Below are 14,622 nucleotides of genomic sequence, written 5' to 3' on the forward strand. Positions count from 1 at the left end.
GTCTTGAATGATGTTAGAAAAGGCGATTGTTTGAATACAATAGGCTTTGAGGATTATATATATCCTATTATTTGTTACCTGTAAAATGTATTACGTCCAGATAGGTATCTTTTTAGAGGCTGTAGATTTGGTATTTAGTAGTTGATATGACGTGTCCTCAGGCCTACACATAGGTTGCCGATAATAATATATCTCGTAGGTCTTCTAGAAGAGACTTGAACGAATAAGTTATAAGTCTTGTTGGTGCTAGGTATGGTGCCATATTTCACGAGAACCGACTGGTTAACTGGGTAGATCCCTACGTATTGGGACCAACTATCTAATACATCGCAGGTCTACGGGATCGATAGTAATTCCAGTAACATCGAAGATGAAGGTCACGAGTCCGGTGCAGTCTCAACTACTATTAACAATGAACCCCGACAATAGCCCCTTAATAGGCTCTAATGTGGATATCAACTCCTAGGGTCGGTCATGTAAAGTGTCTATTAACACGATAGAGGTATACAGAATATATGTAAACTTCCTAGATAGTAAGAACGGGGGGACACCGTGAAATACCCGCCTGTGTAAGGAACTATTATTTAGAGTGTATTCATCTATTACAATAGTGAGTAGTATTACACAGCATTGTGATGCTATATCCTATCAAGCCAGCTGGTCAGATATCAAGAACAACCCCCGAGTAGGTGTTCGTCCAGTCCTTGTCAGTACCCCTCGACTATCCTACTGATGCATCCGCTAGTACTCGATCTCAATAGAGCAAACATGCTCAGCGCATATCACCCAACCCCGCAAGTGTTTAACAGCGGCGCACCTTTTCGTTTCTTTATTGCTATACCATTTCTATGGCTAAAGCAAGTACCTCGTCATGATTAGAACAAACACGAAAGCAGGATGAAACACCAGTACGTGAGTGGCAACGTCCGTATCCTCTAATTCTTCCGATGAGATGTCTACATCCAATTAATCGAGTTTCCCCCAAACACCGTTGCATAACCTCCGAAATTCGGCTGCGGTTGCCCCCCGGTCGGTACCGAAAACATATCGCCCCAATCGATGGAATTGGCATCGACAAAGCCAAGCATCTGATCCCAAGAAACCTCTGTGCTGGGGTGTTGTGTTGGCGCAGCAGGGCTCACGCTTAGACTCGTCACGGTAGACGCTTCATCGGTGCGCGTATGCCTAGTCTCGTCGGGTGGAAGAAGACTTAGCAGCCTAACTATATAGCCCGGCGTCTCCGGAGCAGATCCCGTTGTTTCTCGAAGTATCCTCTCTCGTACGTTCCAAGCTCGTATTGTAAAGATAGCGGACGCCATCTGCGCCTTCATCGAGAGATCGTATAATTCCGTGTGGTATTGGTAGAACATTTCGACCACCCGCCATGCCCTTTCTACCAGCTGCCCAGATGTGCGTGTGCTCAGCTGTCCGACCATATATATGAAAACTTCTATTTGAAAATGTGACATTACTGTAGGTATTAGCAAAGTATGAAATCGACGACCGTAGTCCATAGCACTTACCAAACCAGAGGAAAAACCCCCCGGTATGAGGTATCTGGTACATCCGCAAATTCTGCTCCCCTGCCGTGAGAGACAGCTTGAATAGGTTATCTTTAGGCGTTAAGATTTCGGTGCCCCATTCCGGCTGACTTCTGAGTGGGCAAACGAGCTCTCGTAACTTGTCGACCATTATTGACTTCGTCTCGGTCGCTAAGACGTGCACAGGTCCCATTAAGGGATCACTATACTTGGTGAGTATCTCCGTCAAAGTTCTATCCAACTCATCGATACGCTTGATGGCCCTTTCGACTTTTTCGGGTTCGGGATTGTCTACCCCCATCTCATTCTGCATGATGACCGCGTGAAGCTCAGGGGTGTCAACCATGGTCGCGGCAAGCTCGCAACATACGAGGCGGAATATCATGTCCGTCGGACTGTCCTTGGGTTGGAGGGTGGTCATGGTAGGGTAAAGATCAGAGTCGTTGAGGTTCAAGGGTGTCTTTGTGTCCCAGGAGCGTGGGAGAAGGGAATGACCTAGGCCAGACATAAGTGCGTACATGGCATCAAGCAAAATAATTTGATACCATATGCGTCGCCGCATCTCAGTCTCGAACGGGGATAGTCCGAGGAATTCCCCATCTCTATGAAGTCCCATTTTTTGCGCGATCCTCACCGTGACGCCATTTAAAATCCATGCCGCGTGGCGGTCATAATGACCTGGCAGGGAGAACTGGTGGAAGTGCTGTTAGCCGAGGTCTGATTGAGAGGTGGCAGCACATGTGTATACCAAGTACAGCACTAAGGCTTGTAAGACAACTAGGTCGTAGTTTTTTAGAATGCCGATGCGCATTAAAACTGAACGACAACCCTTGGAAAAGCGAGTATAAGCCACATCTTTAGTGTACCCAAACCGCTCCAAGCACTCATCTTCGGTCAGAGCCACGGTGGCCATTAGATATATGGAAAATAGCAGGGCCTCGGCGTTCTTAGGTATCTTTGCTCTACTTGCCGCTGCTTCGACGAGCAGAGGCTGGACTGTAGGAACATGGATCACCTTAGTTATTGGGTTGACTCTTTCGATGAAAATCTGCCATAAGCGGAATACGTGAGCTGGTTCGGGATGTAGCTCTTCTAAATCGGTGTTAGAAGTATCTGATAATATGAGTCCTGCATCGAGATCGGAAATTTGCGACTCGGCTGGAGTACATGGATCGTCTACTGTTTCTTCATCCTCGAGTATCTCGCGCATGGCCGAGAGCTAGTGGAAGCAAGAGAAGGAGTTAAACACAAAATTATCCAAAAGGAGACATGTTGAACCGAAAACGAGTAGCATATTAGGGAGCAGTGGCGCGGGAGAAGGACGAACTCACTTCGCTATGAATAGTAGCCCATAGGAAACTATCTATAAACTTAACCCCACCATCGTCGACTATCAGTTTCCCGAGGGGTCTCCAAGACTCATCTCGGCTTGGTGATTCGGTGGACGAGGGAGCTGGTGGTTTGGCGGTGGCATATTCGGATAGCAACTCCTCGCACCGGGCGAGCCTCTGCTGTAAGTCTTGGTTGGGCCTCCGTCTCTTGCGTGCAGGTGCCGGGGTACTTGGAGTACAGGAAACGTTGGCCTGCCCACGATCTGTCAGGACCGAAAAGCTTAGGGGATAGACTTCCCCGTCCAAAACTCACCTTGATGCAGTTGGAACACGGAGTTCTGCGGTCACATTTGATCTTTCTATTTTGGCACAAAACCTACGTAAATATGAAGTGAGGATGGCGACCTTGAAGCGGTTGGTGGTACAAACAACTCACACAAGCAAGGACCCTGGGTGGCTTTCCCGACGAGTTAGATGCCATGGTTATCGACCTCTCTTAGTCCCGCACTTTAGTCCTGCACCCCAAGTCTACGAATGAGACTTGGCTGGCGCTTATCATTTAAATCTTCACGATAAATATAGTGGGGTTCAGTATGAAGTCAACAATGATGTATCCCGAATATGTGAATACGTGAATATGTGGAAAGGCTTCGTATGAAAAATGAGGAATATCTTTATCGATTGCGGCCGGGTGGAGGAAATGCGACACGAATTGAGGTTGCCTAACGCCTTTTACCAGGGGCGGATCAAACGCCTCGGTGGACGGCGGAATGCTATGACTGTAAGACTACGTCTCTAAGAGAAGGTAGACAATGAGAGGCCTTCGGGTTTTCTGGAAAGGCGGATGTATTGTGCTTTGTGACTCCGGTGGAAGTCTCTTGATCTCTGTAAGATATATGTTAAGAGGTATGTGTGAGTAAGACGTATGTTTGATGTGTATCTTGATTGAGCAGGATAGATTTGTAAGTATGTACTATATGTAAATTATGTAATTGCCTTTTAGTACCTAACGTTCGTAGCATGCTGTGCCTAGGCTGTAGGCCAAGAACTAAGAAGGCAACGGGACTGACTGTTTCTAAACCCGAAATCGAAGGGTCAAGGCTTCTTATTGATTCCGTAATTCCGTACCTAGTATGTACGTAGGTAGGTTAGGTACTTATTAACTAACTAGGTTAGTGTGCACTACTTTACGAAGCAAGTGCCGTAACTAAACTTTTAGGTTCTTTCTGCATTCTTCCATTATTAAGGTTATTTTACCCCGTCCTGCACGTGGACCAGGTCCTGAACCGTACAGTGTAGGTATCCGCTTGAAGATAACAATGTTCCAAAGTCGTATAAAGTGCCACACAGCCATACAGCCACACTTGAAACTACTTTGAAAATAATGTAACTAGCACATCCATGCTAGTACATATCTTATCAGGGGTCGATTGAGCTGGGATTAACCATGACACGGACGTCATAACAACTCATCCTTAGGATGTGTTATATGTACATAGGATAAAGCCAATTTGGACTCCGAATTAATAGATGATCGCTCATAAAAATGGCCCTAAGCAGATGAGAATACAGGTAACTAAAGCCGCTAGCTGGCAGTTTTTTCATCCTCGTACCGCCTCGTGCTCTACACTGCCTAACATACGCCGGGAGATAAGGCATACCTTCGTCAAGAGGCAACATCATTTGAATATACATATCTCATTATCTATATTTCCTAGCCAGCCACATCGCAATATGGCTAAATCCATCACCAGCTAATATTAGATCGATTGGTCTTAGTTCATGCCCCCTTTTCTTCATTCATTATGCAACGATATGTATACGTTACCGTGTTAATAAACGCCGGCCGAGCCCGGCGGGTATATCTTAGTCTATAAGCCGGGCCGCCGATCTGTGCCTTCTGATCCCCTTTTAGAAGGCCTCGTAAATGCTGGTGAATTTGATGACCGGACGCCGAACTCTTAACCATTCATTCATCCTACCCCTATCCCCCAGTGGTAACCTAAATACCAAACCCTTTTACACATGTCCACAGGACCACAGGTACCACGACGTTATCGTTGCCGCCAGTCAGGACTGCCTCCGTGAGACTGGCGGTGGCGGCACATATCCCCATCTTCTGGGCCGCGGCGCTCCATGTATCTGAATTGCCGGTTGTCTGAGGCCATCCACCGATACGTAGCCACAGGCGGGCGGCGGCAAGTCCTGCGAAGACGGCAAACGCAAAAGCTACGCTCCCCTCGAGACTCTTACCGCCACCCCACAGCCATTTCCGCTGCCCATAACGTCTTCCAATCAAAGAAGCGGCCGCGTCACCTAGCCCCACGCAAACGACACCCGATACCATGCTAATTTCTCTCGTGGGTACCTCCCAGCCGTCGAGGCATCCAGACCCAACACGAGGGAGCGAACCCAGCGACAGCCACAGAGGAATCGCACAACCTATAAGAAGGAATATGTGCGAGATAACAACCGGGCCTCGAAGATCTCGTCCGTCAACGTACGGGGCAAGGAAAAAAGCCAGCGGCTTCGACAGCGGAGGAAGTTGGCTCGCGCGGAGAAGGTCGAGCAGAAGGAAGAGAGCGAGGACGACGGATAGTGCCAAGGCTACAAACGTAGGGTCTATGTAAGTAGCCGGCAAGAACATGGCGACCATCATGAAATGGAAAACTTTTCGCCGCGTATCTACCTCGTAGATAGGAGATAGCCGAAACACGACCACCAATCCTATTGCGATGACACCCACGAAATACGCGCTCAATATAAGACGCGTATTAGCCTGGCCAACATGCAGCTGGCGGAGATCATTGACCCAACCTATCGAAAGATGCTCAAATTCGTCAGATGGTCTTAAGGGGAGGCATATCCATCGCTCTAGATTCCGACTGACAACCTCCCACCTAAATCGTGGTAGATCCCCGAATAAATAGCCCAAAGCCCATCCTACAGGCTCATGGCCACGAAGTGCGTCATCTGCAATAACGGTCTTAACACCGACAAAGGGGAGGGGAAGGAATACAGCGCCAATAACACAGATATAAACATATGCGGCATAAATCCATTTCCTAGTTGTAGCCTGCTTCTGCGTAAGCAAGAAGAAAGCACGTACGGAACGAGAAGCGGTTCGCTTCCTCCGGCCGGACGGGGTATGTGTGTGAGATTTGCGCGGTACATTGTCTGTGCTGGGTAGAGTATGTCGGCGGAGTGGTGTTGTTCCAGGCTTTGTATCTATAGCCATATTAATAGCAGAAAGTGAGCTTTCTTCGATCCTAGTAGAACTGACGCTGTCAAACATGCTTTTCACGCGGGTAGGTCCTCCGGCTGCCATAGATGCCGGGTCGTCGCTGTCTTCGGGGCCATCAAACGCTTCGCAGGAACTGCAGGATGAGCTGTCTACTGGCGCATGGAACAGATCGTGTCTTACTCTCCTCCATGGCATGATACTTGAAAAGAAAGAAGATGTCGGCTTGGAAGAGCTAGGCGTTCTCTTAAAGCGCCATTTAGGTACACGAGCCAAAGAGATACCCCATTTGATAGGCTGATCACACAAAACAAGGATATCAAGACCTCCTATCCAGAGTAGTGACTTTAAGATTACCGCCTGTGGTGAAGATGCGAGAAATAGGAGATCGATGAGCGAGATCGACAATATTTGCAGCTCGGCTGTAAGAAGACTGGTTGTAGTTAAAGTACGCAGGATGGAGCAGAGGCTTTGATGTAACGGGTATAATAGTGTTGCAGTTTCGAGCGAAACATATACTGGGAACTCAGTTCCTCTAACATTCGTCTGGATGGCGTTGAGCCAGTTAGCTTCTTTTAGGAGTAGGGGTGCGCATGAAAGCGCCCAATGTAAGGAATCGCATCCTGGACCAACACTGGACAAGGTGGGGAGTAACATCGGCGGTAAGGAACATATGGCGAGTATTATGCTAGGTAGGATTATGGCCTCGTTATCAACGGCGAGAAGTAGCGAGACAAAGATGGTGATGGCCGACGGATATAATAATGGTGCTGGATCAAAAGATGATGGTATAGATATCGGGATTTTCTTCGAGGGCGCCCGGTGCCAGTAAGCCCATACCACAAGTCTCAAGGGATATAGTAATGTCAGAGAAACTGATATCCCTATCCAGATATAAAGCTCTATATTTACATTAGTATTTTTCCAATAACTAATTCAGCTATGCAAGAAAAAAAAAGGAAAAAAGCGCACCTCGATTCCATCTACGAAGTATGGGTTGGACATAGGCATTTGTGCAAACCACAACACCAAGTAATCCGATGAGCAGCAATTCGGTAGAGCGACGGACAATCTCCTTCCTCCTTCGCGCCCTGTCGGCCGGACTTTGGGGTCTTTTGCTTATGGACTCATCCTTCTTCATATTATAGGATATTCGTCTCCCTTCTTCCTCGAGGACAGCAGGGGACGGTATCGGAGTCGAAGTACCCGACAGGACTTCATTGCGCCCCCGTAAACCCTTTCGCGACCTTCTCGGCGCTGGTAAGCCTTTGAGGAAGTGTTCATCATCGGCCTCGGTGCCGCTGTCGCTACTTGGTGTAATTTCTCTCGAAACACCGGAAGAGGTAGGTTGTGCATTAAGTCGGTCTCCTCCCAAGGTTGCATATGTTAAGCGGTCGGATGGTTCCAGCAGCTCGGAGTGCTGACGATGGTAAGGATGTGGAGATCGTGAGAGGAGTCTCAAAGCATCTTGTGGAGGCGGGTCGAGGTGCTCAGGCATTATCGAGACCCGGTTAGTTGACAGGCACACCTTAGGCGCGCAACGTGGAGGCAATTCATTCAGTCCCAGCCAGAACTTCTTTGCGTCATGTTCCGGGAATAAGTTATGCAAATGTATGAGGGCGCAGGCTGATGGTGACAGCAATCATATCGTGGGGATAAAGTTGTAAAGATCTACGATAAGGAGGGGGTTACTGAACAACTTTCAAAGATCTTGAAAATTAAAAATTAAAAAAATTAAAAAGTATTCCGACATTGATTGAACCCCTTAGAAAGTACTTACCTAGGTAAGCTACGACGATCCATTAAATGATCTATTAAACGATTGGCGCGATTGGTGGGTCTTGTCTTTTCTAGCACTTGCGTACATAGTCTACAATTACTGTTTTCACATGTCTTTTTCTGTTCGCGTCGTACTCAACAAGGTACTTGAAATATGTATGCTATTCTCGGGTAAGCATTTATGTAACTACACGTAGTGTAACAAGGCTACCTATGTACATGCGATTTAGAACGCTTTTCTCATGAGGTTAATTTAAATCGATATTACATAATTATGTGGCTGGTGGAACCCTGACTTCCAGCATCGATGCTGTTAAACTGATACGGGATCGGAAAAGATCCAGAGATATATGTATAAAATTACGCATGCCTAGCAATTATAAACTACAGGATACGGTCCTCGAAAGACTCCGGTCAGAGATCCGGTCAGAGCGGCCGTCCGCAGCCTGTTTTATTTCCATTATGTTCGTATAAGGGGTTATGTCTGTAAATCATATATCCTCAAGCGCCAGTGAGCTACACAGTAGGCTATACTTATATTCAATATAATCAACTGTGTAAAATTTTGACACTTGAGGACATAGAACTTTGAATACCGTTCCCTAGACACTCATATATATTGCCCGTCCCCGACATTGAGCTACTCATAACTCATAATCATCAGAGCTTACTGTTCCAGGTCTTCATCCCTTCGATATGCTCCTCTAATCAAGAAAGCATTGGTAAGATATGTATCAAGATAGCCATTTCGGAAGCAGTAGCTTCTACTATCCCGCCTCTCGGCATCGGTGAATACACCACATTTGTGCTAAACATCTATCTTCTAGTAAGTCATATATGATTCGCACAAAGACACTACATAGTAGTTAGTTGCTAATATTTAAATGGCCCATCCCATATTACTCCTACCTCGCCGTATGCAATATCTATTTCCACCCCCTGTCCTAATACCCTGGCCCCCTGATAGCCTCAGCGACTCCGTGGTGGCTTGCCCTCCGCTGTACAAGAGGCGTCACACATACTACTCTCTTAGAACTTCCTAACAAATATGGCCCAGTAGTTGGGACATCCCCTAACGAACTCTCATATATCGACCCTCCCCAATGGAAAGAAATATATGGCCACAGGTCTCCAGGCCATCTCAAACTTATAAAGGATAAGAAATATCACTCGGCCGTAGAGGGTGAGCCTGTTATCATCAATGCCGATGGTTATTACTATGGATATGTCCGCAAGTTACTCGCACATGGCTTCTCTGACAAAGCGTTGACGGAGCAGGAGCTAGCTATCAAACAATATGCTGCTTTGTTATTCTCAAAGCCATACAAGAAGTCAATCAAGGGGGCGAGATGACTCGATATTCAATCGTGGTGATTTTCGAAGCTAAACTATCCAAGTTCACGATGTTCGACTTGATCGGGTTTCTTAGTATTCACATTAGGCCTCACTTATCTACTCACAAAGAACCCTCGGCTGCACGAGAAACTGAATGAAATCCGGGGGAATTTACAAAGCCCTAGCGATAATACGGTGATACGGGTTGACTAATATAAGTATCTTCTTGCGTATATAGAAGAAGCCTTACGGGTCTACCCTCTGTCCCCAACCCCATCAGCGGATTGTGCCACCTAGAGGCGTTATCCTCAATGGCGAGCACTTCCCCGAGGGCGTGACCGTTGGTATTCCCATATACGCCGAAATGAATATCATTATTGTGAGATTCGTCTGGCATTTTTACGTAGAGAATGCCGCCGAGGGAGATTAGATCGACCAGAAGGTTTATATGGTTTGAGAGAAAACTTCTTTGTGGATTAAACTATATCCTGCGCAACGATTCGAAGACCAGTGAACTGGCTCATGGAGATTCAAGCACGATTGTATTTGCGTTCGGGTATTGCTTTTTCTCTTTCCCTGTTCTATATATTTGAGCGGTTACACCGAACGGACAAAAAAAAGTATATCTATTGATTCCAGCTGTTATATCTCGTCAGTTAACCTGGTTGTTACATTCTCCTTTTACATATATGGGTAAACATCTCTATTATATGCGAGCCATTGATGTAAAGACTCGCTGCTGCTTCATACTTCTGATAAATTAATAAATTGTATGCAGAATTATGTCCTTAGGTGAGAGCGTGTTGCTTCAGTATTGCTCGTCTAAATCTGATTGACTGTTTTGGATCATTTTATTAAGGTCTTGATTTGCTGATATAAGTAGTGCATGTACTGTAGCACGCTCGCATAAGCATTGATTATTGCTAATATAAAATGACACTATAAATATCTAGTCCATGGCATTAACATTGGTTAGATCGACATTTCCCCACGCATGAACTCAGAAAAATGCTGTTTCCCCACTGCTTGCTCGTTATGCGCCGATATTATTAAATATTCGTCTAGAGTAATTACTATATTAGGTACTCTTAGTTATTCGGATTAGTTATACTGATCTATAATGTCTCTCGGACCTGCCATACATAGGCACGGTTCCGAAGCTCTTTCCAACCGTATGAGCGTGGTTATCCGGACCTCCGTGTAATCCCGAGACGCGGATCCATATCATGGAAGTCGTACTGTATATTCCTTGGTCGGAGTTAGCAGGTTGGTTGGCCTTTCAATATGGCAAACATTTATTATAATTGTAATATGATAGCATAGCTGTAGTTTACGAGATGTTAATGAGGTATTGTCAAGTCATATATATAAATCATTATCTACCACGTGCGGCAACACTGTGCCAAGCGTTCAGCCCTGTAGCCGCTGATCTCTAACCGCATAAGGTCTGACTTGGCAAAGTGGCGGCTAACCTGTATGTATCCAAGGTAGTTAAGACATGATGAGATTTAGTTTGAGACATTTCAGCCAAATGTCACGTTTTAGGACAGACTGGACGAATAAAATCATGGTAGAAGAGAGGTAAACTGATAAGTTAAAACTAGTCTTGTCAAAGTTAGCGAATCAGTGAATACATTATGGCGGACGTGTACATATTTCTTTGGTGATTGGCCAGGATCAGGGGTTACATCTTATCAGGGTGCTATATATAGCGGCGGCACAATTACATACACTGTGCAACCTAGGTAACAGGTATGTAAAAATTCCATTCGCCCTTCTTGTTCTGAAACAGCTGTCTCCTCGCCAGAGCAGACGGCACGCCACCCGGGTTAGCTCACCAGTTAGCACCGAATATGACCAGAAAAGAAAGGAGCTTGAAGTGGGGGTTGGACGAAACAGCGGAAACCTCGTATTCTCAACAGAAAGCGACGTCACCATGACCACAGTATGGGTTTCGACTCAGCCTACGCAGCGCCAAGACAACCTCGATCGTACGAAAGTATGGTTAGTGCATAGGTAGTTACAACGAACAATTCTGACAACTTATCTACGGGGACTCTGTTATTTAAAACCTATAAGCCTTTATCAAGACTATAGGTAATACAAAATAATTTATACTTAGAGGCTAGTTAGTATATGACTTAATACGTACCGAGGGGTTTTTGTATGCAAAGATGAAATCCTTTGCCTCAAGTCAAGCTCGATAAATGAATCTAGTGTACTTGGTCGCCTCCTTACATCGTACAGTGTGTCAGATAGGGTTTCGCTACAGTATGTCTCCACCAGTTTTCGAGGATTAAGCCATCAGCCACGATATCTTACATTAGGGTACATACACTACATAACTAACGTACATAATACTATCGGCGCTCTCAGCACTGGGCAGAAAGGCGTCAAACCACATCCATTGAATAAAGAACAAATCATAACGAACCTGTTTTTGCTTTCCTTGTTTCCACAGCATCCGGTAAATCGGTACACGTCAAAGCCACGCTATGTATCCAGGGATCATATACGAACTTGTGTACTTTGGATAGGCTACTTGCTTTCAGTCTTTGGGTTTTGGGTCTTCACCTCTCTCTCGGAAATATCGTTGACCCCTTCTGCCAGCTTTGCTTCTTTTTTTGTGCAACTCTAGAACCCCGTGGAGCTGCATATCGAGTACCGTATTTTTTGCAGTAGTCGTCGCCCCAAAAATCTTGCCGCCCACTGCCCAAGCGTTTTTCTGCAATAGTCTGCATTAGCTCTCTCGCTTCTCGGAAACTAATCCAGTCGGCTTACCATAAAACGGTCGTACCAATCAACAACATCATTCTTTTTCCAATATGACTTCTCTCTCCGAAAAGGGTCTCCTAGGTGAACAGCAGGCAACGTATACACCAACCCAACCTAAACGCTGTATTCGATATCGTGTGGTGGAAAAGATGCCTTCCCCCCGCCACTTCTTCCTCACTCTATTCCTGGGCCTGCTTGCCACGGCCGGCTCAGCCAGTGCCGTCTTGCACCAAAAGCCTTCCGGCGAGGAAAAGGTCGAAAGTGAGATTGAGCATGTTGTTCTCCGTGATGACTCGACTTTCTCGCGGTTGTTGAGCTCGGCTTCGCCCCGTGCTATCCACGAGTTTCTCCATGCTTACTTCCCTGTCACCTATAAGCATGGCGTCTATGACTCTGACCACTCGGCCATGGAGGCAATCCACGCGAGTGACCCGGAATTGGCGACATCTATCGTCCAGCTCGCGAAGAGACAATCTGGAAACGAGACGATCACCACGACTGCTACGTCCGTGGAGTCTAGCTCTGCAGCCCCTACGAGTGAAAGTGGAAGCACTACAACGGAAGAGCAACCCTCTACGTCCACCTCTGTAGATACGCCTACGACGACGACTTCGGATTCGACTACGGAGTCGACTGCGGAGTCGACCTCGGATGTGGCAACGACTACTACATCCGACGTGCCCACATCAACAACAGCAGCAGCAGCAACTACATCAACTACCGATGAGCCAACAACAGCATCATCACCCACCTCGGAGTCTTCTGCTGAGACGACAAGCACTCCTGGTATGTTTACTAATTCCTAGAGTCCGTTATAAACGTGAGTATGTTGGACTAACCGGTGTATAGACACGACCTTGACAACAGCAACAAGCGCACCTACTCCCAGCACTACAAAGCCACCTAGGACATCTACCTTCACATCGACGCTTCCTGGAGGCGCTAAGGTATGTCTTACTTCTTACCCGTCCTACTCCTACTTTCACCTTTGATATACCACTAGCGATGTAGCAACATACGCCTAGGTTATATCTTAAGCGTCAAGTAGTCTTGTAGTCATTTCCAAAGAGAGCAAACCACTAACCCGTTAACTCTATAGACAACAATCACATCCGTTGAGGTGGTTACTCCAGGTGCACCCGAAGAAGCAAGTCAGACCTCAGAAGCCGAGGGAAGCCTCCAATCCGGCCCTGCCATGCTGCCTGCCAGGCGGCCAGTAGTAGAAGTCATCATCGGCGCCGTTGTCGGCGGAGTACTCCTCGCATAAGCTCCATCGTGATCGTGATCCGGATCATCACACTCCTTCCTTTCATCTCATCTTGAAATTTGGCGTTAGCAACAGCATCACTATCATCATTATCATCATCTAAGCGAAGCATATTTAGTATCGGCGCCGGCATCTGCATACACGGAAACTTGACGGCATCTACATTCATTTAGAACTAGGAGGCAAAGGGAAAAAAGAGAAACATTTGGCATAGAAAAAGGGTCGGAAAGGGTCGGCTCAGAGCTCGCAAAGTCTGGCAGCTGTTGACGAATATTACGAGATTGTCTACAGATTAATTCATTAATTTTGGGATCTTTGAATCTTCATTTGGGATACGCAAACATGTATGTAATTATGTACGTAGTTATGTATTGTATGTACACAGAAGGTCAAAAGAGGATATCTAATAATCCGACTCCTAATAGAGATATTCTACACAATAATAGTAGCAGTCATTTCGTGAAGTCATTCTGTGAATATTAAATCAAGTACTGGGTAAACTAATGGCGAGGCTCGGGCAATGTTATTAAGTCAGGTAGATAAACCTCAGTAGACGGTCTGAAAGGTATAGTTTATCCTGGGCCGATCTTAGGCATGTCGTGGTGCTCGCTAAGCTTGGAGAGATAGGTATTCAAGCCTTCTACTCTCTCTTTGTGCGTCTTTCGAAACTCGGAAGCTACTTTTGGATCTTCGAGCATCTTCAACATCTAGTGACGAAATCAATATTAGTATTAAGTCGTCGCTTATCGTTTGTTGTAGATGTGAACAGAACATACCTTTTTTCTATTAGCTTCCTCGTACCGGCGCTCGGCCTCGGTCTTCTGTTCGGCTACGTCACCCTCGCCGCCGTCATCCGCATCTTTGCTATCGCGCTGTCGGGGGTCCTCGACATCCTTGGGCTTAGAGGCAGAGGCAGAGGCAGAGGTAGAGCTATCTCCCGGAGTGAGGGATCTCTCGAAGTTTGCAGCCTTGGTCTTCTTCTTTTTCTTATTCTTCTGTATCTTCCCACCTTTCAGCTTGAGGGCGCCAGCTCCGGCTGCCGACACGTAGTCATCTGCTGGCATTTTTTGGTATGTATAGATGTAAGTTTATGTTAGAGATATCGATTGGTTTGGTTGATGCAGAATGAGGCGCGATACAACCCCCCACATATTTTGATGCGTAAGATGTCTTCTTTAATCTATATACTCGTTATCAAATTGTAATCGAGATAATTGGATACATTATGATACTAAACCTAAAGATTCATATACAGAGGTAACGCTACTAATTGGCCCCACCTAGATACCCCAATAAATAAAAACTTCGCAGTCCGAAAATTTGCTTTCGTTTCTTCTCTTTTTCTTCTTTAGA

The 14,622-nt window shown here is 46.1% G+C and overlaps 4 protein-coding genes across 4 annotated transcripts; 1 reads left to right on the plus strand and 3 right to left on the minus strand.

Moving 5' to 3' along the window:
• Nucleotides 1-393: 393 nt before the first annotated feature.
• On the minus strand, nt 394-4,096 carry F4813DRAFT_342962 (fungal-specific transcription factor domain-containing protein). Its single transcript, XM_049241474.1, has 6 exons — nt 3,309-4,096; nt 3,186-3,248; nt 2,873-3,124; nt 2,290-2,760; nt 1,524-2,232; nt 394-1,471 (listed from the first exon to the last, which is right to left on the minus strand). The coding sequence occupies exons 1-6, from the start codon at nt 3,351-3,353 to the stop codon at nt 957-959; spliced, it is 2,055 nt and encodes a 684-aa protein (XP_049105059.1). The 5' UTR covers nt 3,354-4,096; the 3' UTR covers nt 394-956.
• A 51-nt stretch (nt 4,097-4,147) lies between these two features.
• On the minus strand, nt 4,148-7,876 carry F4813DRAFT_342966 (uncharacterized protein). Its single transcript, XM_049241475.1, has 2 exons — nt 7,086-7,876; nt 4,148-7,015 (listed from the first exon to the last, which is right to left on the minus strand). The coding sequence occupies exons 1-2, from the start codon at nt 7,609-7,611 to the stop codon at nt 4,875-4,877; spliced, it is 2,667 nt and encodes an 888-aa protein (XP_049105060.1). The 5' UTR covers nt 7,612-7,876; the 3' UTR covers nt 4,148-4,874.
• Nucleotides 7,877-11,853: 3,977 nt separating this feature from the next.
• On the plus strand, nt 11,854-13,606 carry F4813DRAFT_20270 (uncharacterized protein). Its single transcript, XM_049239569.1, has 3 exons — nt 11,854-12,788; nt 12,852-12,949; nt 13,102-13,606. The coding sequence occupies exons 1-3, from the start codon at nt 12,053-12,055 to the stop codon at nt 13,267-13,269; spliced, it is 1,002 nt and encodes a 333-aa protein (XP_049105061.1). The 5' UTR covers nt 11,854-12,052; the 3' UTR covers nt 13,270-13,606.
• Nucleotides 13,607-13,612: 6 nt separating this feature from the next.
• F4813DRAFT_342969 (DUF1754-domain-containing protein) lies at nt 13,613-14,377 on the minus strand. Its single transcript, XM_049241476.1, has 2 exons — nt 14,046-14,377; nt 13,613-13,976 (listed from the first exon to the last, which is right to left on the minus strand). Exons 1-2 carry the CDS (start codon nt 14,331-14,333, stop codon nt 13,842-13,844), a joined length of 423 nt encoding a protein of 140 aa, XP_049105062.1. The 5' UTR covers nt 14,334-14,377; the 3' UTR covers nt 13,613-13,841.
• Between the last annotated feature and the right edge of the window lie 245 nt (nt 14,378-14,622).

This window comes from Daldinia decipiens (assembly GCF_022478715.1).
Source record: "Daldinia decipiens strain CBS 113046 unplaced genomic scaffold F4813scaffold_1, whole genome shotgun sequence".
NCBI lineage: Eukaryota > Fungi > Ascomycota > Sordariomycetes > Xylariales > Hypoxylaceae > Daldinia > Daldinia decipiens.

What these genes read in the sequence shown, in the direction of transcription:
- F4813DRAFT_20270 (XM_049239569.1), top strand. Translation starts at nt 12,053, where the DNA reads ATGACTTCTCTCTCCGAAAAGGGTCTCCTAGGTGAACAGCAGGCAACG. An exon ending in TGAGACGACAAGCACTCCTG is followed by an intron (nt 12,789 to 12,851) that starts GTATGTTTACTA and finishes ACCGGTGTATAG; the next exon opens with ACACGACCTTGACAACAGCA. An exon ending in CGCTTCCTGGAGGCGCTAAG is followed by an intron (nt 12,950 to 13,101) that starts GTATGTCTTACT and finishes TTAACTCTATAG; the next exon opens with ACAACAATCACATCCGTTGA.
- F4813DRAFT_342966 (XM_049241475.1), bottom strand. Translation starts at nt 7,611, where the DNA reads ATGCCTGAGCACCTCGACCCGCCTCCACAAGATGCTTTGAGACTCCTC. An exon ending in ACTTCGTAGATGGAATCGAG is followed by an intron (nt 7,016 to 7,085) that starts GTGCGCTTTTTT and finishes ATGTAAATATAG; the next exon opens with AGCTTTATATCTGGATAGGG.
- F4813DRAFT_342969 (XM_049241476.1), bottom strand. Translation starts at nt 14,333, where the DNA reads ATGCCAGCAGATGACTACGTGTCGGCAGCCGGAGCTGGCGCCCTCAAG. An exon ending in AGGAAGCTAATAGAAAAAAG is followed by an intron (nt 13,977 to 14,045) that starts GTATGTTCTGTT and finishes TTTCGTCACTAG; the next exon opens with ATGTTGAAGATGCTCGAAGA.
- F4813DRAFT_342962 (XM_049241474.1), bottom strand. Translation starts at nt 3,353, where the DNA reads ATGGCATCTAACTCGTCGGGAAAGCCACCCAGGGTCCTTGCTTGT. An exon ending in CGTGTTCCAACTGCATCAAG is followed by an intron (nt 3,125 to 3,185) that starts GTGAGTTTTGGA and finishes GATCGTGGGCAG; the next exon opens with GCCAACGTTTCCTGTACTCC. An exon ending in AAGCCTTAGTGCTGTACTTG is followed by an intron (nt 2,233 to 2,289) that starts GTATACACATGT and finishes CACTTCCACCAG; the next exon opens with TTCTCCCTGCCAGGTCATTA.